The sequence below is a fragment of the Astatotilapia calliptera genome, chromosome 2, assembly GCF_900246225.1.
Source record: "Astatotilapia calliptera chromosome 2, fAstCal1.2, whole genome shotgun sequence".
Taxonomy (NCBI): Eukaryota; Metazoa; Chordata; class Actinopteri; order Cichliformes; family Cichlidae; genus Astatotilapia; species Astatotilapia calliptera.
The window spans coordinates 30,619,427-30,633,493 of record NC_039303.1 but is presented as its reverse complement, the minus strand read 5'-3'; the positions used below and the strand labels follow the sequence as shown (position 1 = coordinate 30,633,493).

Genomic DNA, 14,067 nt, shown 5'->3' with positions numbered 1-14,067 from the left:
TTTGAAAATTTAATAAATAACCAGATATACATGAGAAGAAAGTGAGATTTATTTATAAGTAACATCTGTTATAGTGATCCCTGGACCTGGAACATAAAACCCCAACTCCTCTGTAAAGCAAACACTTTGATTTAACGAGGGAAAAATCTGAATCAGACGATTTACAAACGCAAGAAGAGCCACAGCCTCAGCTGAAGGAATGCCAAGCAGGACAGTGGAAGGGGACAAATGGAGAGAGGAGAAGAAGAATGAAAGCACAAGGCTGACTGACAGGGTGAACAAGCTGAGCGCCAACTGGATATGGAGGATTTTGGCAAAGTCCAACGTCTGTGCCGTTTCTAAGGAAACAGCAGTGCGTCTAAGTTCGCTGAGCAGGAGCTGAACTATTTGGAGGTTTCTTGACGCACTGAAAAGGAACGAACGGTGAAAACGCAAAAACAGGTTTGTTGTTTCACTTCACCTTTCATAAATACTCCTTTGCAAATTTGTCACCAAGGATGGCTTCGATTAAGGTTTTGTGACTTTGTCTATTTTTAGATTACAAGAAATCTGTAAATGATTGAATTTCTAATAACACTACCACTGATTTATGTAATTGCACTGTTACACATTTGCCACACTTGATTGCCAGAAATCTCAAAAACCTTTTCGTGAATAGTTTCAAGTAGGAACTCTTTTTTCAGCTAAACTAATACACTGCCAGGTGGAAGTGGCATGCAAATAGCTACCATAACGGTTCAGCTGAGTGGGACACCGTTAATGCTTACATCCTGTCACGGTGCTATAAGCAGACACCTCGTGTCACTGGTAGTTGCATGCATCTTTCTGCACCTCCTTTTTGGTATTAAGGAAACAGTCTTTCAATATGAATCTGGTTTGTGGATGTCTTTTTAGCATTGCAATCATGATTTCTGCAAAAGAGATATTTAGCAAATGTACTTTTTTACCACAAAACCTCTGTTTCCATCATATTTAAGAGGTGCCACGAATCTCCATAGCTGATACTTCCAAGCCAGGATAACTCAGAGCAAAACAATAGGTAAATAAAAAACACTACAAACAAAAGAGAAAAATTGGTGCTTGTTTAATTTTTGGAGTGGACCGTCCCTCGAAATGTTTAGGTTCACGTTTTTTTTGTATATATCTTCAAACAATATTCAATCAACGATATTACTCAACGCACACCAAGTCCAGGAGCAATCATCAGTGCAGACACAAACTGTTGAACTGAAGTGATTGTATGACATAAAACTTTTGTATGTTTGTCCAGTGTGGTACAGTAGGAGGTGCAGGATGGGAGTGGATGATTAGAAGGAGGCGTAACCTGATAGATTATTGTGTGTCCAACAACTTGCTTCCAGGCTGTTGACAGTGTGAATAATACATGACTGTATTTTAAGTGCATGTATCTTTATTGTGTGTGTCTGTGTTTGTCTTAGTTATAGTCTGTACAAATGTGACAGAGTTGTTAACTGGAAACATACAAGCTGCCAAAATGAATGTATGAAAACGTGTATGAGTTTTAGTTTTTTTAAGAATTGAGTTTGACACCGGCAGTTCTTGTACTGCAGGTGAAATTAACTTAGTGGGAATAAGCTGACCCAATGGAGGATCACATGACCTCGTCAGACTCAGCAGGTACCGGATGCACTTCAGTTGCCATGGTAAAGGACTCTGTAGGAGCTGATGTGGACCTGCGTGTGCTGTGTGATCGAGTGGAGGACTTGGAGCAGAGAGCGGTTTCAGCCATCCAGCCTGAGAGCTACCTGAGGAACAGGTGAGAGACTGGGTGAGAGGGGATCCAGTGACACACACATCTGCTACTGTACGCTCACTTTTGGCCAACATAATATCACGTATCACACACACCTGACTGCACTGCATGCAAGCTTGAGAGTGCACCTCTGAAAACTACTCACTGCATCTACTGCCATGTTAGGAGATAAAACTGAATCAATTTTTTTTTAATCAGAGACAGTTTAACGTTTAAAAGCTCATTTATATGATATTATACGGTGTTAAGATGATGTAATGCGATCTTGTTTTGCTATTTGATAAGGATCAGAGAGTTGGAGACGTCAGAGAGGAGCCTCCTGCTGGAGCTATATCAGCTAGCGTCTGCCTCTCAGTTCCCCAACATGCATCACTCCCAGAGGCTGGACCAGAGACTCCACATGCTCAGGGAGGAAGTCAGGACCATGGTGAGTGCTGTCTGAGAGATTCAGTGGGTCACTGATGTAGAAAATATAAAATACATTTACAGCTTTGAATATGCAAGTTTTAGAAGATGGGAGTAATATGTACTTCAGATATGAATGAGAGGCTTGTGCAGTTTACTGGGATGGACAAAATAATATCAGATTTTACCTATAAAAATAATGAATTCCCATTAAATGCAAAGTTTTAAAGGCTGGATTGTTAATAGTTTAACACTTTTACTGTTATAATATATTTTGCAAGTAGCACACTTTATATACTTTATACATACCTTGAGTAGTCACATAAATTCACTTACAGGCCATTTTTATGCATTTATTTGGCCAAAACAGATACATACTACATGACTCAGCCACTGTTATATACGGGGTTTTTTTTTACCTACACATTCAAAAGAGTCAAAAAAGTGTAGAGGTTATTGTCTTAGGTCCCAAGATTCATTCATTTTGTCTATACCAAACATTTGCACTGAATTTGGAAAAAGAGCATTCAAATTTGCAGCTCCTATTAGACGGTTACTATCACTAAGGTATTCATTTTTATTGACACTGAAGTTTATCATTTTTGGTTGCGTCTGTGTTTTATTTCTATTGCCTGTCTGGTGTATGAAGTGTATGATTGTACTGCTCTCTTTTGTGGCCAGGACATTCTTGTAAACGAGATTTCTATTCTTTTCCTGGTCAAATAAAGGTTAAATTAAAAAAGCAACAACAACAACATGCTAGTGTGATAGTGAGCATAGAGTTTTTTTATCATCTTTGTTGAGATTACATATCTTTTAGGTATCTTTAAGAAGTTTGAATGATGGAAACTTATTTAAAGTAGTTTGTTTGCCACTGTACAGTAAAACAAATACAGCTGATGATATATGTCTTATAGATATCATATACAGCTAAGACTGTTACTACTACAAATACTAGCACACAAACTAGGCTTGTAGAACATGTTATCAAGCAAGATTCTGTTCTCTGTCTCTCTCAGACTCAGGAGAAGGAGCGAGAGGAGCGAGTGTGGAGGGAGCGACTGCAGCGTTGTCAGAGGCAACTGAAGGCCAAAGAGGGAGAGATGAGTCGACAAGCCCAGTATTTTGAAAACTTTAAAACCCAACTCCAACACAAGCTCAGCCTGGCCTGGGAGAGAGAGCAGAGCCTGCAGAATCGCATCTACACTTTAGAAAAGCAGCTACTTGACATGACTGTGAGTGCCGCCACTGGTATGACAACTATCAGAGCAGTCCGAATCACTGGTGGTACTGTGCAGTGCTTGGAAGAACAAGACAGACTATCTTCCATGAGGGGAGAGGGCGAAGGAGAAGAGGAGACCAAGGAAGAGAGGCGAAAGAAATGGCAGCCAAGTGTTGGAACTGAGAGAGAAGAAAGGCGAAAGGGCAATGAGGGAAAAGCAGAGAACAGCATAGGAGGAGGAAGAAACAGTGACACAAAACAGTCCTCAAATGAGGCAAGGTTACAAGGATTCATTGTCAGCCTGCAGGAGGATCTCAGAGTACTGCTGGAGAGAGAGGAGGAGAGGATGACTGAGAGGAAGAGACTAATGGAGCAGCTCCAGGAGGCCCAGGAGAGCAACCACTTCCTCAGCTGCAGCGTGGATGAGATGAAGTCAGAGATCCATCAGCTGAAACTATCTGAGAACTCGCTATTGGAGGAGCTTGAACACCTGAGAGAGGAGAACCTAAGACTGCAGCAGGTCCTCAGGGATTCGGCTAACCACATACCAAGCCAATCATCCGCATGCCTGGGTCCTGAGACCAGCACACCCAACTCCAGTCTGGCTGTTAATTCTGGGACTGCCAACATTTTCTCATATTCCACTGCCACGGGACAGCCATCAGTGGCTTGCTCAGGAGAGGTTTGTAGGATCCAATTAATATTCCATCCATCCATCCATTTGCTTCCGCTTCTCCTTTTCAGGGTCGCGGGGGACGCTGGAGCCTATCCCAGCTGTCATAGGGCGGGAGGCGGGGTACTATTAATATTAATATTTAATATTATTAATATTATATGAATGTTTTATCTATGTATCTATCTATCTATCTATCTATCTATCTATCTATCTATCTATCTATCTATCTATCTATCTATCTATAATATACTACTATAATAATAACTTAATTAGGTAGTCTGACTGTGCTCTCTGAAAATAAAGCTTGATTACAGCAGGAGAAGTTCCATATTTCAAGTTCCTTTAAAGTTTTAAGTACAAAGTACAATAAGAGAGTCCTCCCGAGTATTTACTTCTGGGACATCAGGAGTTCAGGACACTACTGATATCTAAATATCAGAACATATACGACTTACTGATGCCGGTTTGGAGACAAACAGCTGTTTTTAATGTATTCACTTATTATCACCTATTTGTGAACTTAGGCTACCAGTGTTAATTGTTAATTAATTAAAATGTTTTGCAGTGTGAAAATTATCAGTATTTCCCATAGTTGAAGGAAGCATAGGAACTTTACAATTCTTTGTTATAAGAATTGTTGTTATTCTATCGACTTTGTCAAATATTTTAAAATTGTGATTTTTGTGCAGGTGCAGCCTTATTCATCAGAGGTTCCACTTGTTCACCACCAGGTGACAGCAGAGAGCACACAGAGCAGCACAGAGCATTATTCCTCAGCAGTTAAATCAAAAATGCCAACTAAAAGTCATCCTGTAAACCTGTTTCACTACGGGTCTGAATCCAGTGCCAACTTCAAGTCACTTTCCTTGACTACAGAATCAATAGATGAGTTTAAACTTGGAAGCTGGTGCTCTGAAGGGAACTTAAACGTAGAAGAGAGCCCCAGTGAGGAATCTGATGCCCTGAGGGAAGCTTACAGGAGCTTGGGGCTAGATAGAGATCTTAAAGCTCTTCAGGAGCAACGTGACAACCTGAAGGTTGCTCTGCAGCACACACAGAGTCAGCTAAAGGAGATAGCTGAGGAAAATGCTCAGCTGAAGTTACAACTCAGGAAGCAAGCAGAGGAACTAGAGGCAGAGACTGAGCAGAGGTCTTCAGCAGAAAAGGTATTTTACACGTGGTTTAGTAGTCTTATCATTTTTATTTTCCACCAAAGACATCCAGTATATCACTGATCAAACTCTGTATCTCTGTACAGATTAACACACCCTCTACTTATGGTGGGAATGATCAACCCAGGTCATCTCCTACCCAAGATGGCAACATTCTTGCTCTTGCCCAGGATGATCTTATCCAAAGCCTGAATCAGGAAAACGGGGCATTGGCAGAGAGGATCCAGGAGCTTTTGGCTCACATTGAGCGCAAAGAGGATGACATCACAAAGCAGCAAACCCAACTGATGGAGCGTATCTCCCAGCTAGAAGAGGATCAGGTCAGGCTGGAGCAGGAGAACCGGGAACAGGGGTGTTTGATCTCAGAACTCACCAAGAAGACTGAGGATGATCTGAACACCATCATGGATCTGCAGCAGAAGTTAGTCCAAGGAGAAGAAGCTTCACATTTGATGTTCAATCAAGAAACTGACTCTACGAAAACAGGATCAGTATCTGGTAGTCAGCATAATAATCTCTGTGATTTACTAAAAAGCAGCTCACAAAAAAATCATCTTCATCTTGATTCACAAAAAGATGAAGCAGCCCAGCTGACCAATTCAGTCCAGAACCTCAAAACAGACCAAGAAGAATTGACTAAATCCATAAATTCACTCAGAGAGCAGCAAAGAGAAGTAGCTCTGTCAGTCCAAGTACAGACAGAAGAGAAACAGCAATTAACTCGGACAGTATGGGGACTGAAGGAGGAAAAAGACCACATCTCTAAAGCTCTGGCTGACCTTAAACAAGAGAAAGAGCAGCTGAGCAGGGCAGTCTGTGGGCTGAGAGATGAAAGAGAACACTTTAAAAGGTCCATAAACTGCCAAAAAGAGGAGAAAGAGCAGCTAACCAAGTCTTTATCTGCACTTGAAAGAGATAAAGGGGCAATATTAGAATTTCTCTCAAGTGGAAAAGAAGAGCGAGAGGAAATAATGAAGTCACTGCAGAGTTTACAGACAGAAAGAGACCAGTTAAGCCAGACAGTGCTGTATCTGAAACAAGAGAGAGACAAACTAACCGATTCTCTTAAGTGTCTGAAGGAAAAGAGAGACCAGGAGCAAATATCTCACAGTTTAAAGGAAGAACACGACAGGTTGATGAAGTCAGTAAGCAGCTTGGAGGAAGAAAAAAGAAGAACTGAATATTCAGTCCGTTGTTTGAAACAAGCAGAAGAGCAGATAATGCAGGTAATTCAAGACCTTAGGGAGGAAAGAGACAGCCTACAAGGTCTCAGCATCCAAAAACAAACAGAGGAGAGGAATCAAAAGCAGCAGATGTTGAACTCAAGCAGCGCTGGTTTGACGAAGAAGAGTGAGATTCCTGCTGAGACTGCAGATTATGCTACACAAAGATGCCAGACTAATAACCATGGTGGAAACTTAATACAGGTATTGAGAATGGAGTGCATTTGTGCATGATGTCAGGGCCTGTTGTGTCAGTTTACAGAATATCCTTTCAGTATCATGGCATGATTTTTGAGGCATCAAATTTTTTGATTTATAGCAGGAAGAAAATGATCTGATGAGAGATATTGAAACTTTGGGAGCAGAGCTAAAGAAGTCACAGGAGGAAATGGACAAGAGCCGTGCAGAGGTGGGTTTAAGCGAGTTTGTTATTAGTTTAGAAAAATTGTATTATGCAGATTTTTTCATCCTTCTTGTCATCATATTATTTTCTTAGAGAGCCATAATATATGTTTCAAAACCACACTTTCCTCATTTTGTATATATCTTCAGATCAAGAGGCTTCAGGGTGAACTGCGTCATTCAGAAACGAGGAGGGAGGAGGTGGAGAGAAAGGCGAGCCAAGCAGCTGAAAACGCGATGAAGCTCACAGATGTTGAAAATCAGATGGAAGAAATCAAGAAGGAAAATTACAACCTCACAACCCAGGTATTCAACTAGATTTACAGATACAGTCAAAATGATACCAGCCCCTAAATCTGCAACATGTTCTACATGTTAAAAAAGTGCAAAACTTATATAATTAGTGTAAGAAGATTTGATTTTCGAACATAACTGGTTGAGTCTCCAAGGACATTTCAAGATTGGTTGACTGGATTGTTGGAAAACGTATTGATCACAGGGCTTTAATTTTACGCGCTTCAATAGAAAAACAAAATACCAGTAACAGTGAAGTTTACCAGTTCCTGCAGCCACGAAGCATCTCCACAACAGGAGCGGCTTACTTTATACTTCTTAAAACAGGCACACTGGACTTAATTTTTAAGAAATAGAGTTTAATCACACCATAAAGAAAACCCCCCAGAGCTTTAAAGTCCTATTTACATTTTGTCTTGCACATTCGAGTCGACTTTTATGTTCTTTTTGGTTTAGATTGGAGTGTGCTGAAGTTTCCAAAGTTTACACCTTTGCCTTTCAAGTCTACTCATTTATAGTCTTTGATGATACTTTTATTCTCGCCTCCTTCTAGCCCTTCTTCTAAGTCCTTCACAGAAATAGTCGTTTTTCTCACCTGCTGTTTTCAAACATCCCTTCAAAGAAAAGCTGTTCTTTCTTTTGCACCTTTTTCCAAGTGTGTGTCTTTGCCTCGAACTCTGTCCCTCCTCTTTGTTACTCATCTTAAACCCACACATGCAACAATTATATTTGCTTCACAGTTGAATCAAATATAGTTGTATTAGAGTTCCCAGAAGCTTAATTGGGTTTCACCACCAATTGGTGAAATGATTAAAAAGCAGAGTTCAGGTACTGCAGGTGTTGAATAATTTAGACGTGGCTGTACTACATGAAAATCCATCAAGAATTTTAATCATTCAGTGTGTTTTTTGTCTCTGAGGCCTTTCAGCTAATTTTGTACACAAAGTTTAAGCGTTAGACCTAAAGAGCAGCTGTCTCTGCAGGTGAAGGAGCTGCAGAACAAACTGACAGGCCTGCTCCGGGAGAAGACTGACATGCTGTCACTCAAGGCTCAAACAGAGGAGCGATATAACATCCTCACAGCTCAGCTCAAAGCCAAGGTAAGAATGCCAAAATGCCTTTGTTATTTGGATTCTTATACATCATAAAATACTTCTAAGTGGCCGTATGTGTTGAACAAATTAGCGTTAAACTTAAATCATTATCATGATGCTGATATGTTGTACTAGACTGTAATACACTGACACATTCTAATTCTTGGCTGGAGACAGTTTTACTCATAAGTCGTCTGTGTGTGTGTTGATGTGATGTGTGTGTGTAAAACCCCACAGACTGTTGCTCTAGAGGAGCTGAACTCGGAGTATATAGCTCTGAAAAGAGGACAAGGCAGCAGGGATGACGTTAATACTGTTCTTGTCTCACTCAGGGCACGTTACAATGACATCAGAGCTAAGGTGGGTCAGCTGTAGTTTTGCATCTAAGTTTAAGTAATAAACTGTTCTCTCTTTATACTTAATGAACAATTGTCATGTTTAAAATTGTACTTATTTGTAGTATGATGCGCTGCTGAAAAGGAAAAGCCAGACAGACTTGGATATACCACCTTTAAAGGTGAGGAAATAAAGACTAGATTTATGTTCAGGTTCTGCTCAACAGATTTTAGTGGTTCGTTCTGACTGTCAGGTATTTTGTCCAATAACAGGCCAAGCTGTCTTGCCTAGTGGTGAAGTGTCAGGAGAGGAACAGCTTATTAGATCAGATGATGAAGATCTTGCAGAGACAAGGCTGTATGAACCCCTACCTCACACAGCAGGTCGAGCATCTGCTCAGCGATGCCGCTCTGCAGGAGTACACTGCAGCATTCACATTGGAAAATAACACAAAGACCTGGGATTACGCTAGTGGGTTTACTCCTGAATTTAGTTCAAAATATAAAAGCTGCACCAGTAAATTCATAACTGATCGGACCTGCCCGGTTGTATCCACCTCTGTAAAAAAGCATCAACAAACTGGAGTCACACCTGAAGCTGGAGTAGAGGGCAGAGGGAAAGAAATTTCCATAGTTTCCACCGAATCTTCAGGAAATCATCAAGACTGCGGTAGTGAATTCACACCTGTACTCACAGGATCGCTAAAGAAAGACGCCAGCTCATCTGTGCCATCCTCACCAGTGCAAGAGCAAGCCACCGTCCAGGCGTCAGCGTCACCTGCTCTTCCACCAAATGAGCGAGAAATCACTGATACAGTGCCGGTGAGGCAATGCAAATAAATATAATTAATAAAAGCTTATTTTAAAACCTTAATTTGTAATATTTTTTATAAAAAAATAACATAGCCTCAGTTCCAGATTTCTGTGTTATGTTATTTATTGTATGTTTTCTGCCAGGCCTGCATTTATTCTCACTTCACTGCTTTACAGAAAAGTGTGTCTGTCTTATGTTTTTACAGTGAAAGATAATTTTTATAGAGCAAAAACTCTCTGAAATATTCTTTGTTAGGGAACGCTAACATGACCTCAGTGTGCCAGTGCTTAAATTATCAAACAAAGACTGTACTTTACATTAGAAATTGTAGACTCAGTGAAAGTCTAAGACAGTCTATTCTCGATCCAGGCACAGCTGTCTCCTTCTGCCGGTGGACCGCCCCAAGCAGCCAGTCAACCAGAGAAATTAGTGTTTCATCATCCGGAGATAAAGAAAGAGAAGTCCTCCCTCTGTGCCACCAGTGTGACTGGATACTTGTTGAGTCCTACCATTCCCTCCTCTGTCTCCTTTGCCAGTCCAAAGAGGAGGTTGAGTAGTCCTGAGAAGATCCTTAACCTCCACGAACAGCTACAGAAGACCCTGAGGACCAGCTTTGAGGTACACTTAGGAGTTTTCTAACATAGAGTAACAAAAATATAGGTTAGTGCTGAATTATACGGAAAGGTTGATATAGATTTTTGCTTTTTTCTGATATGAAATAAAAGCCACTCTAATCTACAATTTGTCCTTTGAAGTTTCACTGACTTAGAAGTTATTTCCACGTAAAGTAAGGTAGGTCAAATCCAATCAGATCTTATATATCTAATGAATTCTAATATCTGTCTCCATCCCAAGGCTCCAAAGAGCAGAGGAAGGGGACAGGACCCCAGGAGGAGTCCATCACTGTCAGCTCCTGCAGACCTGAACAAAGCCTCTCAGACTAAGACGCTGAGCTTGAGTTTCAATAACGCGCAGATCAACTCTCTCACAGTCACCACAGCTATGAGCCAAGCTCCACACACTCCAGTAGTAACAACTAAACCAGTTGCCCCTAACAAGTCACCAACACTTTTTGAAGCAGTTGCATCTAGATCAGTTAATGCAACCTTCAGTCCCAGCATCTTTACTAACCATCACCTTAAAGGGGACACATCTGCTCTTTCTAGCTCTTCTAACTTTACTTTTTTCACCCCGGCTGCAAATAATGTCAAATCCATTTTAAGTAATGGCACTAATGAAACATTATCCTCAAAAATTACAAAGAAAATCACTGCAATCCCTGATGTATCCTATGCCGCGCATAAAGCTTCTCTACAGAGGGTTGCTACTTTTGACTCTGCTGTTACTAATCCAAAAGCCACTTCCTCAGATCCAACTGCCTCTCAAATATCAACTGCCCCTGAAGTTACAACTTTCAACATGACTTCTAAAATGGATGGTGCTATCCCTGAAGTTTCTCAGTCCAGTCAGCTGTCTCACTGCTCTCCTGAGAGATCGAACAAGTTTGCCACAACATTCACCGCTCGTTTAGGAAAAAGACCAAAGCCAGGTACTGTTCATACCACTTGGTTTAGTAAACTAATAGTAAATTCTGGATATATTAAGTCCTGCTATCTGTGTTTGTTTTGGTGTGGTTTAGTAATAACTAGGGAATAATAAAAGCAGCAGAGAGCATAACTGTACTTGACTTTTCTGTGTCCAATCCCCTCCAGAAGCTCCAGCCGAGGTTCGTTCCATTGAAGTCATCAAAACAGTGGGTCAGAGCAACCTTATGATTGGCTGGGAGAGACCACCACTCGATGAGCTGGGATGCAGTAATGGCACGTTTGTGTATGGCTACAGGGTAGGTAAACAATACATAGGATTATCTTCGTTTGTATGTGTTTTTCTTGTACTCATTATGTCTTGTTATCTCTCAGGTGTATGTTGATGGGGACTTTCACAAATCTGTCATGAGCTCAGCATGCACCAAGGTATCCACAGCTGTACAAAATCCATCCTGTCATGATAAATAAGTAAATCAAAGTATGAATGAAAGCAGGGCACACAAAGTAAGTCTTGTTTCTGTCTGTGCAGTGTATTCTTGAAAATATCGACCTGAGTGTCCCTGTCCACATCAGTGTGCAGACACTGGGATCTAATGGACTTAGTTCAGATAGTGTACACACCGTGTTTCGGACCTCAGTTAGAACTGAGCCACAGTGAAGCCACAGTGAAGCCACAGTGAAGCCACAGAGATGCTCAGATCAGCAGGTTGGTCCAAAGATTATTATACCAGTTTTCACCAGGTTTGAATATTAATATGTATATTATTATATTTTTTTGAATCTCTGTAGAAATACTGCAGATTCCCAGTGAGTTTGTGCCATTAGTGATTGTTTTATGCACTATAGCTGCATTTGTAACATAATTATGTACACTGCTAAAAAAAAAATGAAAGCAAATCACTTTGAAAACACACTAGATCCTAATGATCTGGACCACGTCTGGTGTTCTACTGGATGCTGGTCAGGTGAGCATGGGAAAGTCAGTGGTATCAGTTCCTTCATCCTCTAGGAGCTGCTCATATACTTCCACCACATGAGACATGATTGTGCACCAGGGGAACCCAGGACTGACTGCACAAGCGTAGGATATGACAATAGGTCCAAAGATTTCATCCTGATATGGAATCGCAGTCAGGATGCTGTTGCTTAGCCTATAGATGTGTGTGCGTCCCTCCCCAGATATGGCTCCCCAGACCATCACTGACCACAGCTTAATGCAATACTCAAAAACAGTCAGAAAAGATGAGGGAAAAACGTCAGTGACCTCAACCTATAAAACCATTCCTGTTTTGGATGCTGCCTCATTGTTGTGCCTCTAGTGCACCAGCTGAAACTGATTAACAGCCCCACTGCTACTTAACTGACTAGAAGTTTAATTTGACTTGATGATACACTCTAATAAAAAAGTGTTCCTTTAATTTTTTTTTGAGCAGTATATACATATTTTCATTTTATCGTGTTACAGCGTTCACATTTGAAGAACAACAAAATTCAATTAAAAGTATTTTCTCCTGTGTCCTGCGTGTTGCCGCAATATACCACTAAAAAGACTGTACTGTGATAATCTAATTTCTTTCTGTCCTGCGTGTCCTGTGTGTGTGTGTGTGTCTGTCCTTCAGCACAGAAACATCTATATCTGCAGACCTCTGAGGGAGCGCCCTCACCTCCGCCTCGACTGAGACACAGTCACACTGCTGGATAACCGCTCCACGTCAGGCTCAGGTCAACCAATCAGAAAAAACTCCTCTCACACGGTTATTGCCAGCCTATGATCATGCGGTGACCTGTGGTCGGCCACTAAACCTCGAAATGATGAACTAAAGATGTCATACAAAATACTGTGTAAGATCCTTGCCTCGGCTCTCAGAGTTAATGTGCATGTAAAAGCAGGTCGATCCTCATTGGAGGACCTTTCTGTTTTACAGTCTCATCTGCTGGACTTCTTAAACGAGCGAGACGTTGTGCTTGCCGGTCCACACGATTGCCAGTTTTCTCATGAAAAACTGCTAAGTGCAAATGTTTATGAAGCCAAGCTGAATCATACTGTAAAACGCTGCCTGTGACACCAACATGTACTAACACTGGTCAAACAAGACATAAAAATGACAAAGGGATGTCTGCTTCTGCTGCACTTTTACACTGTGTTAAACACAGGGAGATAATGTGTCACACTGCTTGTCATATTACTGTCTCTGTGGACTGTGGACCTGAGCAGCTGCCTAAAGGGACGTGAAGTATTTGAAAAGCCTTTTTGACAGCAACACACACTGTAAAATGTGCTGACACAACCTTGTACACAAAGTTCACAGTACTTGATTTTTACACACGAAGCCAAATATTTGAAAAGATGTTTCACTCCAAAGACTTCTCTGTTTCCTTCTCCTCATAGGTCTACAGGACTTCTTTAATCACAGACGGCAGATGTTGTTTAAGTTTGAAAAATTTGCACACAATCAGTATTGAAATCTAGAAGAAGAAATTTTAAAGAAGAGATTATCACTGATATTTTTTTGTAGAGATTATAAAAAAATATGCCAATATACCACACACTGTATGTCTTTTTGTATGAGTGACACTTTCATACCTAATAGATGTCATGTTTGCACGCTTGCATTATTTTATTTTTTTTAAATTATAACACGCTATGTTCTTTTTACTATTAACTGTATGTACGGGTGCAGAGTGATCATGGTGCAGCAAAGGTATTTTTCTATCAGTAATTGATAATATTGTTTTCCCATTGATTCCTTACAGCTGTGCAGAGAATAAATGTTTATATGCAGTCTATCTTTACTCTCTGTCTGTCTGTGCATGTGCAGTTTTGGTTTTAGAATTCAAAAGGTATGACACATCTCTGAATTAAGCAATTTCCAGTTTCTCTGTGGTAAATTGAAGTCTTTAACGCTCCCTTAGTGGCTGGCAGTTAAATTAAATAAGCCATTAAAAAACCTACTGGATTAATACAAGAGATATTTTGGAGCTATGTGATTATTCCAGAACAGCAAGCTTCACTGATCGGGTGTGCAGTAATCTTTCCACGCAGTCAACACTAGATGGCAGGCACTGAAACCATCATTGTGTTGGCTAAGGTGCTCTTACTCTGTGATTG

The 14,067-nt window shown here is 40.7% G+C and overlaps 1 protein-coding gene across 2 annotated transcripts; it reads left to right on the top strand.

Annotated features, from left to right (window-relative positions):
* The first annotated feature begins 379 nt into the window (after positions 1-379).
* On the top strand, positions 380-13,745 carry LOC113037473 (early endosome antigen 1-like). 2 transcript variants are annotated; one of them, XM_026194593.1, is made up of 18 exons: positions 380-441; positions 1,572-1,777; positions 2,060-2,201; positions 3,199-4,083; positions 4,767-5,243; positions 5,336-6,676; positions 6,792-6,881; positions 7,025-7,180; positions 8,152-8,268; positions 8,500-8,622; positions 8,723-8,779; positions 8,871-9,419; positions 9,781-10,029; positions 10,267-10,960; positions 11,124-11,254; positions 11,331-11,384; positions 11,488-11,664; positions 12,578-12,638. In XM_026194593.1, the coding sequence occupies exons 2-17, from the start codon at positions 1,605-1,607 to the stop codon at positions 11,614-11,616; spliced, it is 5,367 nt and encodes a 1,788-aa protein (XP_026050378.1). In that variant the 5' UTR covers positions 380-441; positions 1,572-1,604; the 3' UTR covers positions 11,617-11,664; positions 12,578-12,638. The 2 variants fall into 2 exon arrangements, with proteins under 2 accessions (XP_026050378.1, XP_026050389.1); XM_026194604.1 differs by lacking the exons at positions 11,331-11,384; positions 11,488-11,664 and having other exon boundaries at positions 12,578-13,745.
* Positions 13,746-14,067: the final 322 nt, after the last annotated feature.

What these genes read in the sequence shown, in the direction of transcription:
- LOC113037473 (XM_026194593.1), top strand. Translation starts at nt 1,605, where the DNA reads ATGGAGGATCACATGACCTCGTCAGACTCAGCAGGTACCGGATGCACT. An exon ending in AGAGGTCTTCAGCAGAAAAG is followed by an intron (nt 5,244 to 5,335) that starts GTATTTTACACG and finishes ATCTCTGTACAG; the next exon opens with ATTAACACACCCTCTACTTA. An exon ending in ACAATGACATCAGAGCTAAG is followed by an intron (nt 8,623 to 8,722) that starts GTGGGTCAGCTG and finishes ACTTATTTGTAG; the next exon opens with TATGATGCGCTGCTGAAAAG.